The following is a 13,977-nucleotide window of genomic DNA, read 5'->3' as shown; positions in this document are numbered from 1 at the left end:
TGGGAAATACAACATAAAATCACACAGTATCAACATGCACTTACTAGAACAGCTAAAAAAAATTTTTTTTTTAGATTAGTGATAGTGCTGGTGAGGATGCAGAGAAACTGGTGATCTCACACATTGCTGGTGGAACTATGAAATGGTAGTCATTCTGGAAACTATTTTGACAGTTTCTTTGAAAGACCAAACATGAGCCGAAAATGGCACACCTGCGTAGCTATCCCAGAAAATAAACATTTATGTCCACACATATCTCAGATCATGAATGTTTATAGCAATTTCATTTGTAATAGTAAAAACTAGAAACAACCAAAATGTCCCTCAACAGGTGAGTTGTTAAGCAAACGATGGTCCATCCAAACCATGGAACACCAGTCAGCAGGGTAAAGGAAGCAGGTATTGACATAGGCCACAAGTTGGAAGGACCCAAGGATTTGAGGACTCAAGAAAAAGTCAGGATCAACAGGTCACATACCACATGATTCCATTTATACAGGATCCTTAAGCCACAAAATAGTGGGGATGGAGAATAGATCAGTAGAGCCAGGGTTTAGGTTTGGTTGTGGGGAGGAGGCAGTATGGCCACAGCAGGAGGAAAGCCTTGGCAGTGACAGACATGTTCTATATTCACAGGTGCTGGTGCTTACATGAAGCTCCCATGTGATGAAATGGCACAGAACCACATACACACCATGCACCCACGTCCGTTCCCTAGCTTGACTAAGCCCACTGTAGTTCCATAAGATGCCTCTGAGGGAAACGGGTAAGAGTACCTGAACCTGTCTGCACAGGCTGCTTGATGACCTAGTGTTACATGTGTGTGACTGGAGGTATGTAACTCTACCTCCAGAAAGCTGTACAAATGTTCAATAAATAGAGAAAAAAAACTAAGCATCTACAAGCTCTCCTTGGAGATCAATCACTGATATTTTGCAGGACATCCCTGCAAACTTTTCCCTATGCCAACAGCAGCTGTGAAGGTGTATTTTCCAGGTTACAGGATCCCATTTCCTGCCTCCCTGGGCCTGAAAGTCAGCACCAGAGGACCTGCAACCAGGAGCAAGAGGGGCCTGTGAGCCGGAAGCCCCCTGTAGTTAACATGATCGCCTGTGTGCCTGTGCATTCTTTCTCCCAGGGCCTGGCACATCTGTAAACATTAAAACAGCAGCACTTGACATCACAGCTCTGAGACTGAGCTGGCACTCGTGCAGGTCAGCCAGAGGCAAGTGCAGACACATGCCACCACTCCTGGGTCATGGAAGTCCAGGCTGAGTGACTGAGGTGCAGCCTCTGCCTGCCAGCCCAGGGTCTGAAGAGGCCAGCACAGGGCTTTCTCCCCTCATAGTCACAAGGAAGCCAGTGTTTGAACCTTTGGCAGAGGGTTTCTCCCCCGAGGTCATGGGCAGCAAGACCCAAGGGTGTCCTTGTTGGGCCTGGCCCATGGCCGAGGTGGTCCAGGGGCATTATTCCTCCTTCAGGGAATGGCACCCAGGTCAGCGCCATGCGGCTGGGAGCTCCCTTTGTGGGAAGCATTTTAAGAACAGTTTCAAGCTCCTAATAGACAAAGGGGTGCTCAGATTCCCATTTCTCCCTGGATCATTTTGCTGTTTTGAGTTTTACTTAGAATTCGTCCATTTCTTCAAAATTGTGACGTGTGTGGGACAGTGCCATCTTACCTTTCACAGTGAACAGCTCAGGATTGACCAATGCCCCCTGATTCCTGGGACTCTGGTAATTTGGTGCATTGGTTGAATTGTCATAGCTGATGTCTCTGGGTTTAATCTACTTCAAGGACAAGGGCTGTCAGGTAGCAAGGAGCAGGAGCCCCTACAGGAACTTTCCAGAATCTGGCCAGTGAAGGTCAGCATAAGGCTGAGCCAAAGATGTACAAGAGGAAGGGATGGATTGCTGAGGACACCAATCTCTTCAGCTGGGCCACAGGGCACGGCATTGTGGGGATGGCCCAGGCTCATGTTGGACACTGTTCAAAGGCCACAAGTCTTTCTTGGGCCTGAGAAGTGAGTTCTCCAAGCTCGGACCCAGTCTGGTGAGTATTCATGCCTACAGAAGTGGGGGACCTGGTGCTCAGGAGATGGAGCCCCAGGTGTGGAGGGCCTGGCTGGGCAGCCAGGTGGCTAGCATTCAGCAGTCTGTCACAGGAGCGAGCTGGGCAAACATTGAGGGGACAATTTGGCAACAGGCATCGAGAACTGCGATACATTATTTAGTCCAGTAATTTCACTACCAAAACGTTACCCTTAGCTATCCTTGGAAAGTTCACCAAGATATACATAAAAACAATGTTCTCAGCATCAGAACCAGGACTGCCAAAACTCCATTACATAAAGGCCCTGGGCACCAACGTGGCACTGGACACTGAGGCAGCTGGGCCATGCTGAATGGCTGGGCTGTGCTCCACCTCCAGGTCTCCCAGGTCTGTCAGTGAGGGGACACAGGTGTGAGCTCCTATCTGCACTGACCTTCTGGCACATGGCAGATTTTCTGGAAGGAAATACAAAATGGTAAACAGTGTGGAGGATATGATTTTTGTATTGTGTGTATGTGTTACTTCTATTTCTAAAAATACGTATGCTCAAATATTTTTAAATATGATGAGAAGGACAAAAGCAGCATTTACAGAAAGGGTAGCAGAGAACTGGGACATTCTAGGAGGGGTGAATCTGCTGTCAGCATGGTTGCCTAGGGGAGAGCATGTCCCCACACCGGCCAGGCAGGGAAGCAGGCCCACCTGCTGTTACAGGTGAGGCTGGCACCCCTGACTCTCAGCGGCAACACAGCAGCTTGTGCAGATATTTGACCCACAGAATTTCACTTCACAAAATGATTAGAGTTGTAAACACACTTTCATTAGCAAAAATTCTGTGAATTATTTACTTTGACAAAAAACAAAAAACAAAAAGGAAAAATGGTATTTACCAACAGAGGCTGAGTAAGTACATGGTTTCTCCTCAGGCTGGAAATTTTTACAAGGATTCAGGAATTATGTTTTCAAGAGATATTTAATAACATAAGGACATGTTTATGAGGCCTTCCCTTCTGTGGGGCATTTCCAGAAAACCCAGGGCCTGACAAGGTGGGCAGTGAGACCAAAGCCCCATGCCCCAAGAGAGCCCATCCGCAAACACCCCCCAGGGCAGACCCTGCTCCAGGGATGCTGAAGAGGGAACACCTGTGCACACACCTGGCCTCCCAGGCCAGTTCCTGCTACCTGGGACACAGACACCACAAGCTGGGCACGCAGCTGAACGCCTGGCAGCGGGAAGGCCCATTTGATGGAATTCACCACCCCCGGGGCCCTTACGGAGTTTCTAGACAAAGTTCTCACATTTATGAGCTCACAATCAAAACTGCAAAAAATATGGCGGCAATAAGCCCCACAAGCAAGAGTTAGCAGAATTTTGCTTCTTCCTGGAAAGACTCTAAAACTGCAGTGATGAAATTCCTTTTAAAGGCACAAAACCCACAGAGGAAGAGAAAACAGGAGTGATGGAGGCAGCTGCGCAGTTCGGAGACGGGAGTCGGTCACCAACAGAACAGATGCAAAGCGAGGCATCAGGAAACAGCCTCTAGGTCCCAGAGGCCAAGAACAGGATGGCACGGCTCAAAGCTCCTGCGGGTCTTGTGGCACCTGGCTTCACCCTGGCTCCAGGACATGGCCCTCCTGCCACAGATGCAGAGATCTTCCCCTACAGGATGGGGTCTCTGGCCCAGGGTTAAAGACACAAGGCCCAAGCAGTTGAAGTGGGTACTGCAGACCACCCCCCCACTGACTCCTCCCACCTCCAGACACACACCAGACCCTCCCACCCAACCCCAGGAGAAGCCTAGGATCTCTGATGGCAACTCTGACCAAACCAAGAAGATGGCCAATCCTGGCACCTGGGCCACCTGCAAAACTCCCAGGGGAGGCCTGGCAGGTACTGGAGCCATGTGCCATCAGCTGGAGGGACTTCAAGGAAGAGTGGCTGCTGATGCAGAGGCAGGAGCCCAACCAGGGGACCCCCCCATGGAGGTGGGGTGTGAGCCCGCCGGGTGGCAGGACCCAGACAGAGGCTCACAGACCCCTGAGGTGCATGCACTTCCTAAGACAGACTTAGACAAGGTTGGGGGCTCTTGGAGTGTGTGGCTGTACCCATGAAGGCAGGGGTACTGGGGTGCAGAAACGATACCAGATAGTAAAGAGGGCTTTGTGGGAAAGCAACAGCAGCCTGGCTCTGAGCTGCTCCCCAAGCCCCAGGCCGGTCTGGCCCCAGAGCGAGGGGCGGTGGACGGCGAAGCCTACCTTGTCGTCATCCTCGCAGGTCATGACGTTGGAGAAGGGGATCTCCGCCTTGAACATCTTGCGGCAGTGCATGAGCTGCACGAGCAGGTAGCACACGGTCTTGAACTTCATCCTCTTGGCTGGTTTTATGTCTGAGAGAATCAGTCCTGGGAAAATCTGCATCAACGTGGCAGAAACTGTGAGCGCCCTGTCTAGGCAGGAGCAGGTGGGGCGCAGGGAGGTGGAGGCCATTTGCTCAGGGCCAGATAGAAGGGAACAGAACCAGCAGCCCAGCACCAATGCTCCAGCTCTCAGCTGTGCCTGCCTCTGAACAACCAGGGTCAGGTGCGAATCCCGAGGCAGAGTGGAGGCAGGTTTGGGCCTGGGGTGGGGACAGACCTGGAAGCTTAGCCATGACCCAGCTGGGTCAGCCCCTGGCTGATGATGCCACTGACCCCCTCTGCCCTCCTGCCCACTCCACCCCCCCACTTTCAGGGCTCCCACAAAGACCCTAAATTCTTTCCTCCTTAAACCCCAAGACATCCCTTCTGCCTTTCACTGTTCTCTCTCCTCTCACCCCATACTTCTCCAGAAGAGTTGTTCGTGCACCCACCTTACCCCACTCACCCTCAACCTCCACCCTGGACTCTGTGAGTCAGGAGAAGGCCTGGCTCCCAGGCTCCCTCTACAGCCCACCCTGCTCCCACAGCCCAGGGAGACCCACTCTCCTGGGGTCCAGGCCTAAGCCGTCACCCACCCTGCTCCAGGCACACTCCTGGCTGCACCTCTGCCCCGGTCATCTCTTCAGGAGCGAGCAGGCTGTGCCTAGCCTGTGCTGCCCTGGGCCACTCCCACCAGGGTCTCCAAGCCACATGGGCCCCTGCATCCCAGGGCCTGAAAGTGCCGGACCACGGACGCACCAGGACAGCAAACCAGGAGCTCTCCCTTGTATCCAACCTGCATGCATTCTGAAGAAGTACTGAGGCCATCCATGCCCCAATCCTTCACCTGATCCCTGACCCCTGACTTGAGCCTGTGACCCTCACCTGAGCACGGATCCCCTCACCTGAGCTCTGCACCCCTTGCCTGAGCCCCACGCCCCTTGACTAAGCCCCGGAAGCAGCTAGGTCACCCTCCATTGTGTTCAGATTACTTTCCCTGGGCAGAGGGACCTCGAGTGCCCCACACAGGATGGTCACAGTGCCTCACAGTCCACCATGCACCACATCCCTGACCCCTGCAGCAGGTTCAAGCCTGTTTGTCAGGAGAGGCGGTGGTGCCCAGGGAGGGGTGGCGGTGAGGGTGCACCCCCACCCAAGGAGTGTCGGCCCCTCCCCCCAGTACTCTGCCTCCCACATCTGCAAGGTGAGGCCCAGGACACAAGTCAGAGGGACACCCCCATCTGTGCAGAGCCCACACTAGGGTGAAACAGGGTCTGCACAGGGTCCAGGCTCACCTTCCGCCGGTGTGATGGCACGATGAAGAAGGTCTCAATGCTGTGGGCCCTCAGAAAGCTGTTCCTCTCATGCCCACAACCTGGCTCCACCTCGTAGTCACCATTCAAGCATGCCAGGGTTGTCTTGGTGATGTGGACCTTCCTGCAAAAGGCAGGCAGATCTGGAACAGAGGCATGGTCACTGGATCAAGGCAAACCCACATCTGCTCCGCGTCCAAGGCTGAGGCCCTGCAGGTAGTGGCAGAGGCACCCTGCCTATGGGTCAGTCATGGAAGAGCCATCGGGTTCCCTTGTCACACATGCATGGGTCACCTGGGAAGAAGGGAGAAGGAGAGCCAGGGTGGGGAGGGACCTTGCTGAGGAGGACACTGCACAGGAGTGCTGCGAGCCATGGGCAGGGGATCAGAGAGGTGTGTGGTGCATGGGCTGTGACACTCAGTGTGAGCACAGGGACCACGTGCAGTCTGCATCACCCCGCACCCATCTGCTTGGAGGTGTGTGCACTTTGGGCCCCTTTCTGCATTCATGTCCCTGCTGCCCCTGCTGAGCAGAGGTCAGAGTTCTTGTTGGTTCTTGCATTGATTTTTATAGAATACCACACCTTGACTTCACAGACCAGCTTAAACAAAAACAAGACTGGCCAGGGGCACTAACCATGTTGGAGGTCACGCACCAAGAGTACCAGAGAAGTGCGCCTGCCCTCATGGGTTCTAAAGCCACAGCAGGCCCCTCCCATGTGGCTGGGGCAAGTCTGGGCTTCCCACTTGGATGGTCAAATTAGAACTAGGTGCCCCTGAGGTCACAGCAGGCTGCTTCACCCCACTTACCCTGGCAGGCCAGCGGCCTCCATGACATTGGCCAGGGTCACATCGTTAGACCATACATCATATTGCCACTTGCGCAGGCCCAGGACCCCACAGAGAACCCTGCCGGTGTGCAGCCCCACACGCATGTTCAGGTCCACCTCAGTGGCCTCGGCCACCGACCTGGAACAAACACAAGCATAGGCATGGAGCAGGGCCAGGCTGTGCTGTGCCACTGCAGGGCCAGGCACAGGCCTCCCAACGGGCGGGAGGCCCTGACCTGCTCAGCCCATCCCAGGGCTGTGGCCTGGGGACAGAGGGCGGCTCCAGGTCAGGCCCCTAATCCCAGCCACTGTGCATCTCATGAGGAGTCTCCATTTCCCTTCGTTCCCTCGCCAAAGGCAAATGAACCCTGGCCCCCAATCCCAGGACCCTTATCCTGCTCTGTGTCCTGCTGACCCCATCAAGGGGTTTGTGCCTGCTTGCTGGCCAGAGGCCGGCTGAAAACCCACCAGGAACTGACATTCTCCACAGCCCAGGAGCCTGGGAAGGGCCAGGTGACCCTACTCTATGGGACCGAGAGGGTGGGCTCCAGACATACCTGTGGGCAGGCTCGCAGCTCCAAAAACCTGACCTGCACAATAGGCAGATTTTATGGGATGTAAACTGGTGGATAAACAAGACAAAGTGTGGACTGGGAAACCAGACTGCAGAGCCAGGGCCCCGGCAAACCCGTAGCCGGGATGATGTGGGCAGGCCACTGCAGGCTCTAGGCCCCAGCCAGGCTGAGGACCTTGGAACAGCATGAATCCCCAAGGCCTCCGCAGAGAGACTGCCAGGGCGGGTGGCTCAGTACAGGGGGTGTGCTGAGGGGGCGCTGTGCAAGGGCACAGTGCAGTGCAATCCAGCACCGGCATAAGCTCCTCAGAAGACAATGGGCCATGTGGTGGTGTGGGAGGCGGGGCACCATGCACGGTTCTCCAACTCTGACCCTCTGCTGAAGTGGCTGGCAGGAGGCACACGAAGCACTGCCAAGCAGGGGGTGGCACAGTGGCAATGCAACCCCTTTGATGCTATTTTTCTGTATTTCCTACTTTTCCTCAAAGGGCAGGTGCTATTTTATTTTTAAAAGGTCTAAAACACATCCTGAGGAAGCAATAGAGGCCAGAGAGGTGTGCCTCAGGGGACAGAAGTGCCAGGAGGCATGCAGGAGTAGGGCAGCGAGGGCTCAGCCACAGCGGCTCCCCAGACAGTCTCAGCTGGCCCGATGGCTGGCATGTCACTGGGTCAGCAGCAAAGCCCTGTGCCAAGATGGGGTAGGAGGCTGGGCAGGGGCTGGGGACATGGTGGCTTCATGGAGGAGGGAAGGGGAATTGCATGGCTGCCATCCTTGGGCCAGCCCCTCTGGGTCCCTCCTGAGAGCCAGTCCCCTTGCCCACCACACCTACCCCATGTAGCAGCCACATGGAGGCTGTGAGCTCACAGCAAAATTTCCCTCTGCTTTAAAACTGGGGGGTACCCACGTTCCCACCTTGTTCCAAGTGCAACAAGGGCCTAGCCCAGAAGTTGTGCCCTGGAAGCCCTCCCAGATCCTCAAACAGTAAACTCACACCAATCCCTTCTAGGCCCTGGTCACTCTGATCCTCGGACAACAGCTGTGTCAGCGTACGTCAGAAGACACTGCTGGGTTCCACACCCTGACTGCCACACAGCCACGTGGCCCAGCAAAGACACAGTGGTGCCCAGAGCCCATAAAATATCTTGATTAAAAAAGATTAAAAGAAGATGAGAGGCTTCAAATCACAAAGAATAGAGATTTGTGGTCTTCATCAGGGAAGACATAGATAGGACGGGGACAAGACATCAGGCAGTGACTTCTCAGGGGCTGGAGAGGAGAATAGGGGAGAAGGGCTGTCTGTGGCTGGCTAGGCTGTGGGCAAAGACCGTCCGGCTCAGTGAAAGAAGTGGCACTGCCAGGATGCCACCAGGAAGAGCCCAAACAGGCTGAGCAAGGGTGGGGGCCCTACAGGTCTGTCAAGATGTTGCCTGCCTGCCGGCCAGGCTGAACCCCAGCCTCTCTGGCCTCCATGCAGAGACCAGACCCTTGTCAAATAAGCCAGGTGTCCTAGTGCACAGTCAGCTCTGACAGCCTTGGAAGTATGCATGCCACAGATTCATCATAAAAGTTAGCTGGGGTTTGGCTGTTTCTAATGCCTATTTAGTTTTCTACAGTATGAATGTGCTTTTTTTCAATTTTAACTTTTTTTCAGTCATTTGCCAATCTTCAGTTAAAAGCACTGGAATAAAAAAGTAAGTTAAAAAAAAACGTTTTTTTCCTGAAATTCACAAAAGGAAATGAGTTTTGGGAATGTCAATAAGCAAACAGTATCTGTCTGCATGTTTTGCAATGTTGACTTCCACAGCCCTGGAAGGACAAAGGTCCCAGGCAGGTCTGGGGCCCACATGAGCTCACGCAGGTAGTCTGGCTCCTGACGTGCAGCACGGCTGCCAGCCTCCCACGGGAACCACAGCCTGGACATTCTCCATCTGGCACGTCCTCCAGCAGGTTCAAATCTCTCAGTCTGGTGCCAGGATGTGCACTTAACTGGACAGTCATGTCTAAAGGAATTGAGAATAGCCTCACCCGAATGCATTTGCCAAGAACAGAGATGTGAGAGGGGGCCAGGCCTCCAGAATGGTCAGAAATGGTTTCTCCCAATTGGCCACCCCTTCCAATTGCACCCCCAGGCTTGGGTTGCTCCAGTCTGGGAACATCGATGGCCCAGCACACACCAGCTGGCCTCACCAGGTCAAAGCTGGGTCCGGGAAGGAAGGCTTTGTGCCATCTGCTCCTTCAGTCAGTGCAGCAAACCTAAAATGCCTAGACCATGAGCAAAGTCACATGTGATTAAGTCTCTGGCAAAACGGCGCCTCACCTGGTGGTCAATTTCATGATTTGCTAAGTCCTGTGACAGACAAGGCTTTCCTGTGTGAGGTGGACCCCTGTTCTGCAAGCATTAGAAATCACGATGCTTTGGACACCATGTAGGGGAGCCGCTGGCTCTCTCACCGCTGAATGACTTCCATTTCCGGGCAGTTGATGAATTGATGCTCCCCGTAGCTGGGGACCCAGGGACCTCTGTGCCAGACCACTAAAACTTAGATCCACTTAATCTTTACAACAGCTGAGTGTTCACTTTAGAGCAGAGAAACTCAAGAACTTGACGAAACAGAGGCACCTTGAAGGATGAGGAGTCAGGAATCCAGGGGTTTGTCTGCCTGCTTGGCATCAGAGCCCCCAGCCCATTAGAGAGCAGTTAAATCTGGGGCCTGATGGATCCACAAGGATCCTGGATCACAGCCCAGACCTGTAGGCTCTCGGCCTAGCAGTCCCCTGGCTTCTGTTCTCTCAGCAAGGCTGTTGTGCATGCTGGAGAACCCCATCTGCCTTGCTGGCATCTCCCTGACAAGTGGGGACCAGGCTGGGTACACTGGCCCACTGCTGCCTCTTTCCTGAATGCTCAGCCTTCACACAGCCTTCAGGGGTGCAGTTGGCAAGGACTGTCCTGCTCCCACTGTTACGGGCACCTCCAGAGCCTTCTGGTTACTTTATGCCATCTCCATCATGTCTTCCTCATACAATTCTTGTGCTCTTGCCTCTCTGCTCTGAGTGTGGAGCAGCCCCTCCAGACCCCACCTCGCAGCATCATACCATTGGTCCCTGCTATTGCAATTGCTCCACCCATTGGCTGAGCCTCCAGCACCATGCCTGCGTACCAGGTGGAAGGCCCCTTAGCTCCCCAGGGCCCTGACAAAGACTGTGACTAGGTGAGGCCAGCTGAGAAGTGGGCAGGTCAGGCCCGCAGCCCCCCAGGGACATGCACCTGCTCTCTCTAACCCTCTCCACTCAAGCGCCTGAGGCCTGGTTACCTTCCTGCATGAAGACAAGCACCTGTGGCTCCTTTCCTGGGGACCCAGCTAGGTTTGAACCGCCCTCTTCCCCTGAAGGTGCCCTGAAGTCCCATATAGGTGAGCTATCATGGTCATTGCTTTCTGTGTGACTGACACTCACCTGGCAAGACCTGAGATTAGCACTAAGTGAGGTGAGCCCGGCCTGCAGGAGGGGTTACAGAGGCACAGCTCACAGAGCAGCAGGGCTTCCCCACCAGGTCCCTGGGCGGCCTTGGTTCCCTGCGGCCTGGCACCAGTGCCCCCCTCGGGTGGAAGGGCTGGGCACCCACGACCGGCACTCACGTGATGGTGTCAATCATGTCCAGGCCCATCTCCACACAGCAGTGGGCATGGTCGGCCTTGGGCTGCGTCAGGCCCGACACACAGTAGTAGCAATCGCCCAGGATCTTTATGCGACGGCAGTGGTTCTCCTGGGTGACAAGGAGGATGGCACGTTAGTGATATGCCTGGCTGCACACCTGCCTCTTCACCACCCCAGACACTGGTGACACCAGAGCAGGTGGCACAACTCACACTGGGACCCCATGCCCAACCTGGGGCCCAGCGGTGAGAGCATTTGCGAGGGTGTGGGCCCAGTGGCTGTGACAGGGTGGCCTTGGGGTCCCCACACCTCCCACATACCTGTATCAGTCCTGTCCCCAGGCAGGGCCCCCCTCCCCCGCCACCCATTCCTCAGTTCACCCAGCCCACTTGACCCTCCCAGGCCAGGAACCTGCCCAGACAGGGGGCTAGTTCTCTCCCGAGGGGTCTCTCTCCCAAAAGGGCAGTACAGTGCCATCCTGGCCACTACCACACATCACCATGTGACGATCCTTCTGGAACATGCTGGACACCCCCACACAAGCCCTGGGAAGGGCAGGCCACACTCTCCTGGTGTGCCTGCAGCCTTTGGCTTGATGCAGGTCCAGGGGACAGGGGAGCTGCTCTCCCCAAGGCATTCCCTACCAAGAGACACCTCAGAAGGCATCCAACACCATGAATGGCCACTCGCACATTTAGTCAATGAAGGAATGTCAGCGCCAGCTCCCTGTCACACTGGGGATGGAGTGAGAACACCAAGCTCGCTGCTGCCCGCACATGCTAGTCCATGATCTCAGTTGTGATCACGGCTGCAACTGCGTGTGTTCCAAGGACAGCATTAAGTCAGTAGCTCTAGGACCCTTGGTAAAGCACCCCTTTGCCCTCTTAAAATAGTTGAAGGACCTCATAAAACTCTCCCCTGTATGTGGGTAAGAGCTATGGATATTACCACCTGAAAAGCTACAGCTGAGCAACTTGAAAATGTATTAACACATTTAAAGATAACCACAGCAAATCTATTAACGTTTCCACAGGTAATGTATTTACAGAAAGTTATGTTTCCCAAAATAAAAACCATTATCGAGAGGCATGTCATGGTTTCCCTTTTGCGCATCTCCAACGTCTTGTCTTCTCAGGTGACAAGGATTCGTTGCTCTACTATGTGCCCCTCCCTGCACCTGGCCCCCAGGACACCTGGAAGGAGGTCGGTCTCAGGAGCCAGGCTTGGATGGTTGTCATCCTTAGACGGTGATGGCCTCACGAACCCCCGAGATGGGCTCACAAAGCCCGGAGCCCACAGGCCCCATTCAGAGAACACATTCTACAGCTTACATTCGGTTTTGATCTTTAGCTTCTTACAAGCGAGCTGATGCTACAGGCTTTCTGCTATTAACACAAGTGCATGGGGCTGAGAACCCTCAGCTCTCACTGTCCACATGCCCCCCACTGCTGCAATGACCCCACCACTCTCCCGGGATATGGTCCAGGCTGCTGCCCCAAATCAGAAGGTATGGAGCCCCCATACAGAAATCTGTCGGGCTCCTCCCACCCTGGGGCTCCCTCCGCGTGCAGAGCCAAGTCATGCAGTTGAAGGCAGGAGGCAAGCAGATGTTTCTGCCCATCAGGAAGACCCTCAGAAAGCCTAGCATACCAGTCTGCTCTGTCCAGAGCCCTACAGGCCCCTCATGGACAGGGAGCTAGGTGCAGGGCCCAGGGAGGAGACGAGGGGCCATGCGGGGCCCTCCTGGGGACAGACCCTCTGCAGGGAGCTCCTGACCTGTGGTCCATCAGGATCTCCTCCTAGGGGCCCATCTGCTCATCTCTGTGAGGCCCCAGCAAGTCTGTCGCTACACAGGCAGGTATGTGTGAGCGAGCACACAGCTTCAGACCTCACACAGCCAGGTAGGTGACAGCCCGGGGCAAGTCGGGAGGGAAGATGCTAACACTCTTATTTTCTTAAATCTCAGATGTCCTGGCTTTTGTTAGCAAGCTTGAGACCAAAAGAGTTGATTTTCATCAACTGTGGTTTCAGATTGTCAAGACTTTCCCTGAAAGCCAGTGCCAGAGCTGCTGAGTGTCCAGGAGGCCTTACCAGCTGCTTCTGGGACAAGAGGAAGGAAGGAAAGACAGACGGAATGGAGGCAGTGGGACGCAGTCTCGGAGCACTCAAACGGCCCTCTGCCCTGGCTGAGAAGGGACAGGAGTGGCAGGTGGCAGCAGGGGAGATGCGGGAGGATCCATGCAGGAGGGCTTCACGCCTGGCATCCCACATTGGTGTGCATCCCCACAGATAAGCTCTGGACACCCCTAGCACTGCCTGAGCAGGCAGCCGTGGGAAGGGCCTCAGATGGCAGGGAGCCTCGTGGCCCCTGCCTGCCCAGCCCCTCCCCAAGCCTCACAGAAGCAGAGAACTCAGTGAGATCAGGAAGACCCACTGCTATTCCAGAACCCAAAGGGCCCACGTCCCCACCAAGGCCAGCTCCAAATTGGCAGAGTCCACAAGGCCAGAGGCCGACACATGGATCCTGGTTCTGGAGAGGCAGGTAAGCTCCCGGGACACTTGGCACCCAGGGGCAGGGCAGGGGCAGAAGGAGGGCTTGAATCAATCCACTTTATGCCCTGGTGACTACATCCAAAACCCAAACTCAGAATTTATCAGAGAAACCTTGTAAGATTGGGTGTCTTCCTATCAGTGGGAAAACAGAAGAACTTTAATGAAATTATATTTCTGCACAGCCATCTCCACATCATGACTGCAAGTGTACAACCTGCTGTTTTCACATAAAGCTGAAAATAAATGCACCAAAATACAAGTTGTGGTTTTGCTAAAAGGTAGGAGGAACAGCCACTTGTTCCACCTTATTCTCCACCAGCCCTTCTCCTATGGCACCCACACGCACCAACCCCTGCAATAAGGGCTGTGGAGGTGCCAGCCAACAGGAGAGACCAGGGCCCATTCTCCTGGAGTTCCTGCCCTTGGGTAGGGGCCACAGAGCTGGACCCGAGGGAACGGCAGACCTGCGTCCTGCAGTGGGGACTGGCTGGACAAGCTCAGACAGGCGCAGAGACGTCTCTGTGCCCCTTCAGGAAATGCTCACCAGCAACAGTCACGGGAGCACTTGCTCCTGGTAGCCTTCTAAAGCAACAATGGAGGGGACAAC

At 54.7% G+C, this 13,977-nt stretch overlaps 1 protein-coding gene across 4 annotated transcripts in view; it reads right to left on the bottom strand.

Moving 5' to 3' along the window:
* The window catches only part of ADCY1 (adenylate cyclase 1), a 91,725-nt gene that overhangs the window by 40,790 nt on the left and 36,958 nt on the right, over positions 1–13,977 (bottom strand). For 3 of the 4 annotated variants that reach the window (XR_012132411.1, XM_073239113.1, XM_073239112.1), the window contains exons 5-8: positions 10,799–10,926; positions 6,569–6,727; positions 5,742–5,883; positions 4,307–4,462 (exon numbers count right to left, since the gene is read on the bottom strand). Coding sequence is in view for 3 of the 4 variants with exons in the window: in XM_073239113.1 (XP_073095214.1) it covers positions 4,307–4,462; positions 5,742–5,883; positions 6,569–6,727; positions 10,799–10,926 (585 nt within the window). In the remaining variant the exon portion in view is untranslated. Of the gene's footprint in view, positions 1–2,858; positions 3,727–4,306; positions 4,463–5,741; positions 5,884–6,568; positions 6,728–10,798; positions 10,927–13,977 lie in introns of those variants that run through there. The other variant, XM_073239114.1, reaches the window with a different exon arrangement.

The sequence above is a fragment of the Manis javanica genome, chromosome 6 (genome assembly GCF_040802235.1).
Source record: "Manis javanica isolate MJ-LG chromosome 6, MJ_LKY, whole genome shotgun sequence".
Taxonomy (NCBI): domain Eukaryota; kingdom Metazoa; phylum Chordata; class Mammalia; order Pholidota; family Manidae; genus Manis; species Manis javanica.
Note: the sequence above shows the minus strand (reverse complement) of the source record. Positions and strands in the feature narration are given on the sequence as shown.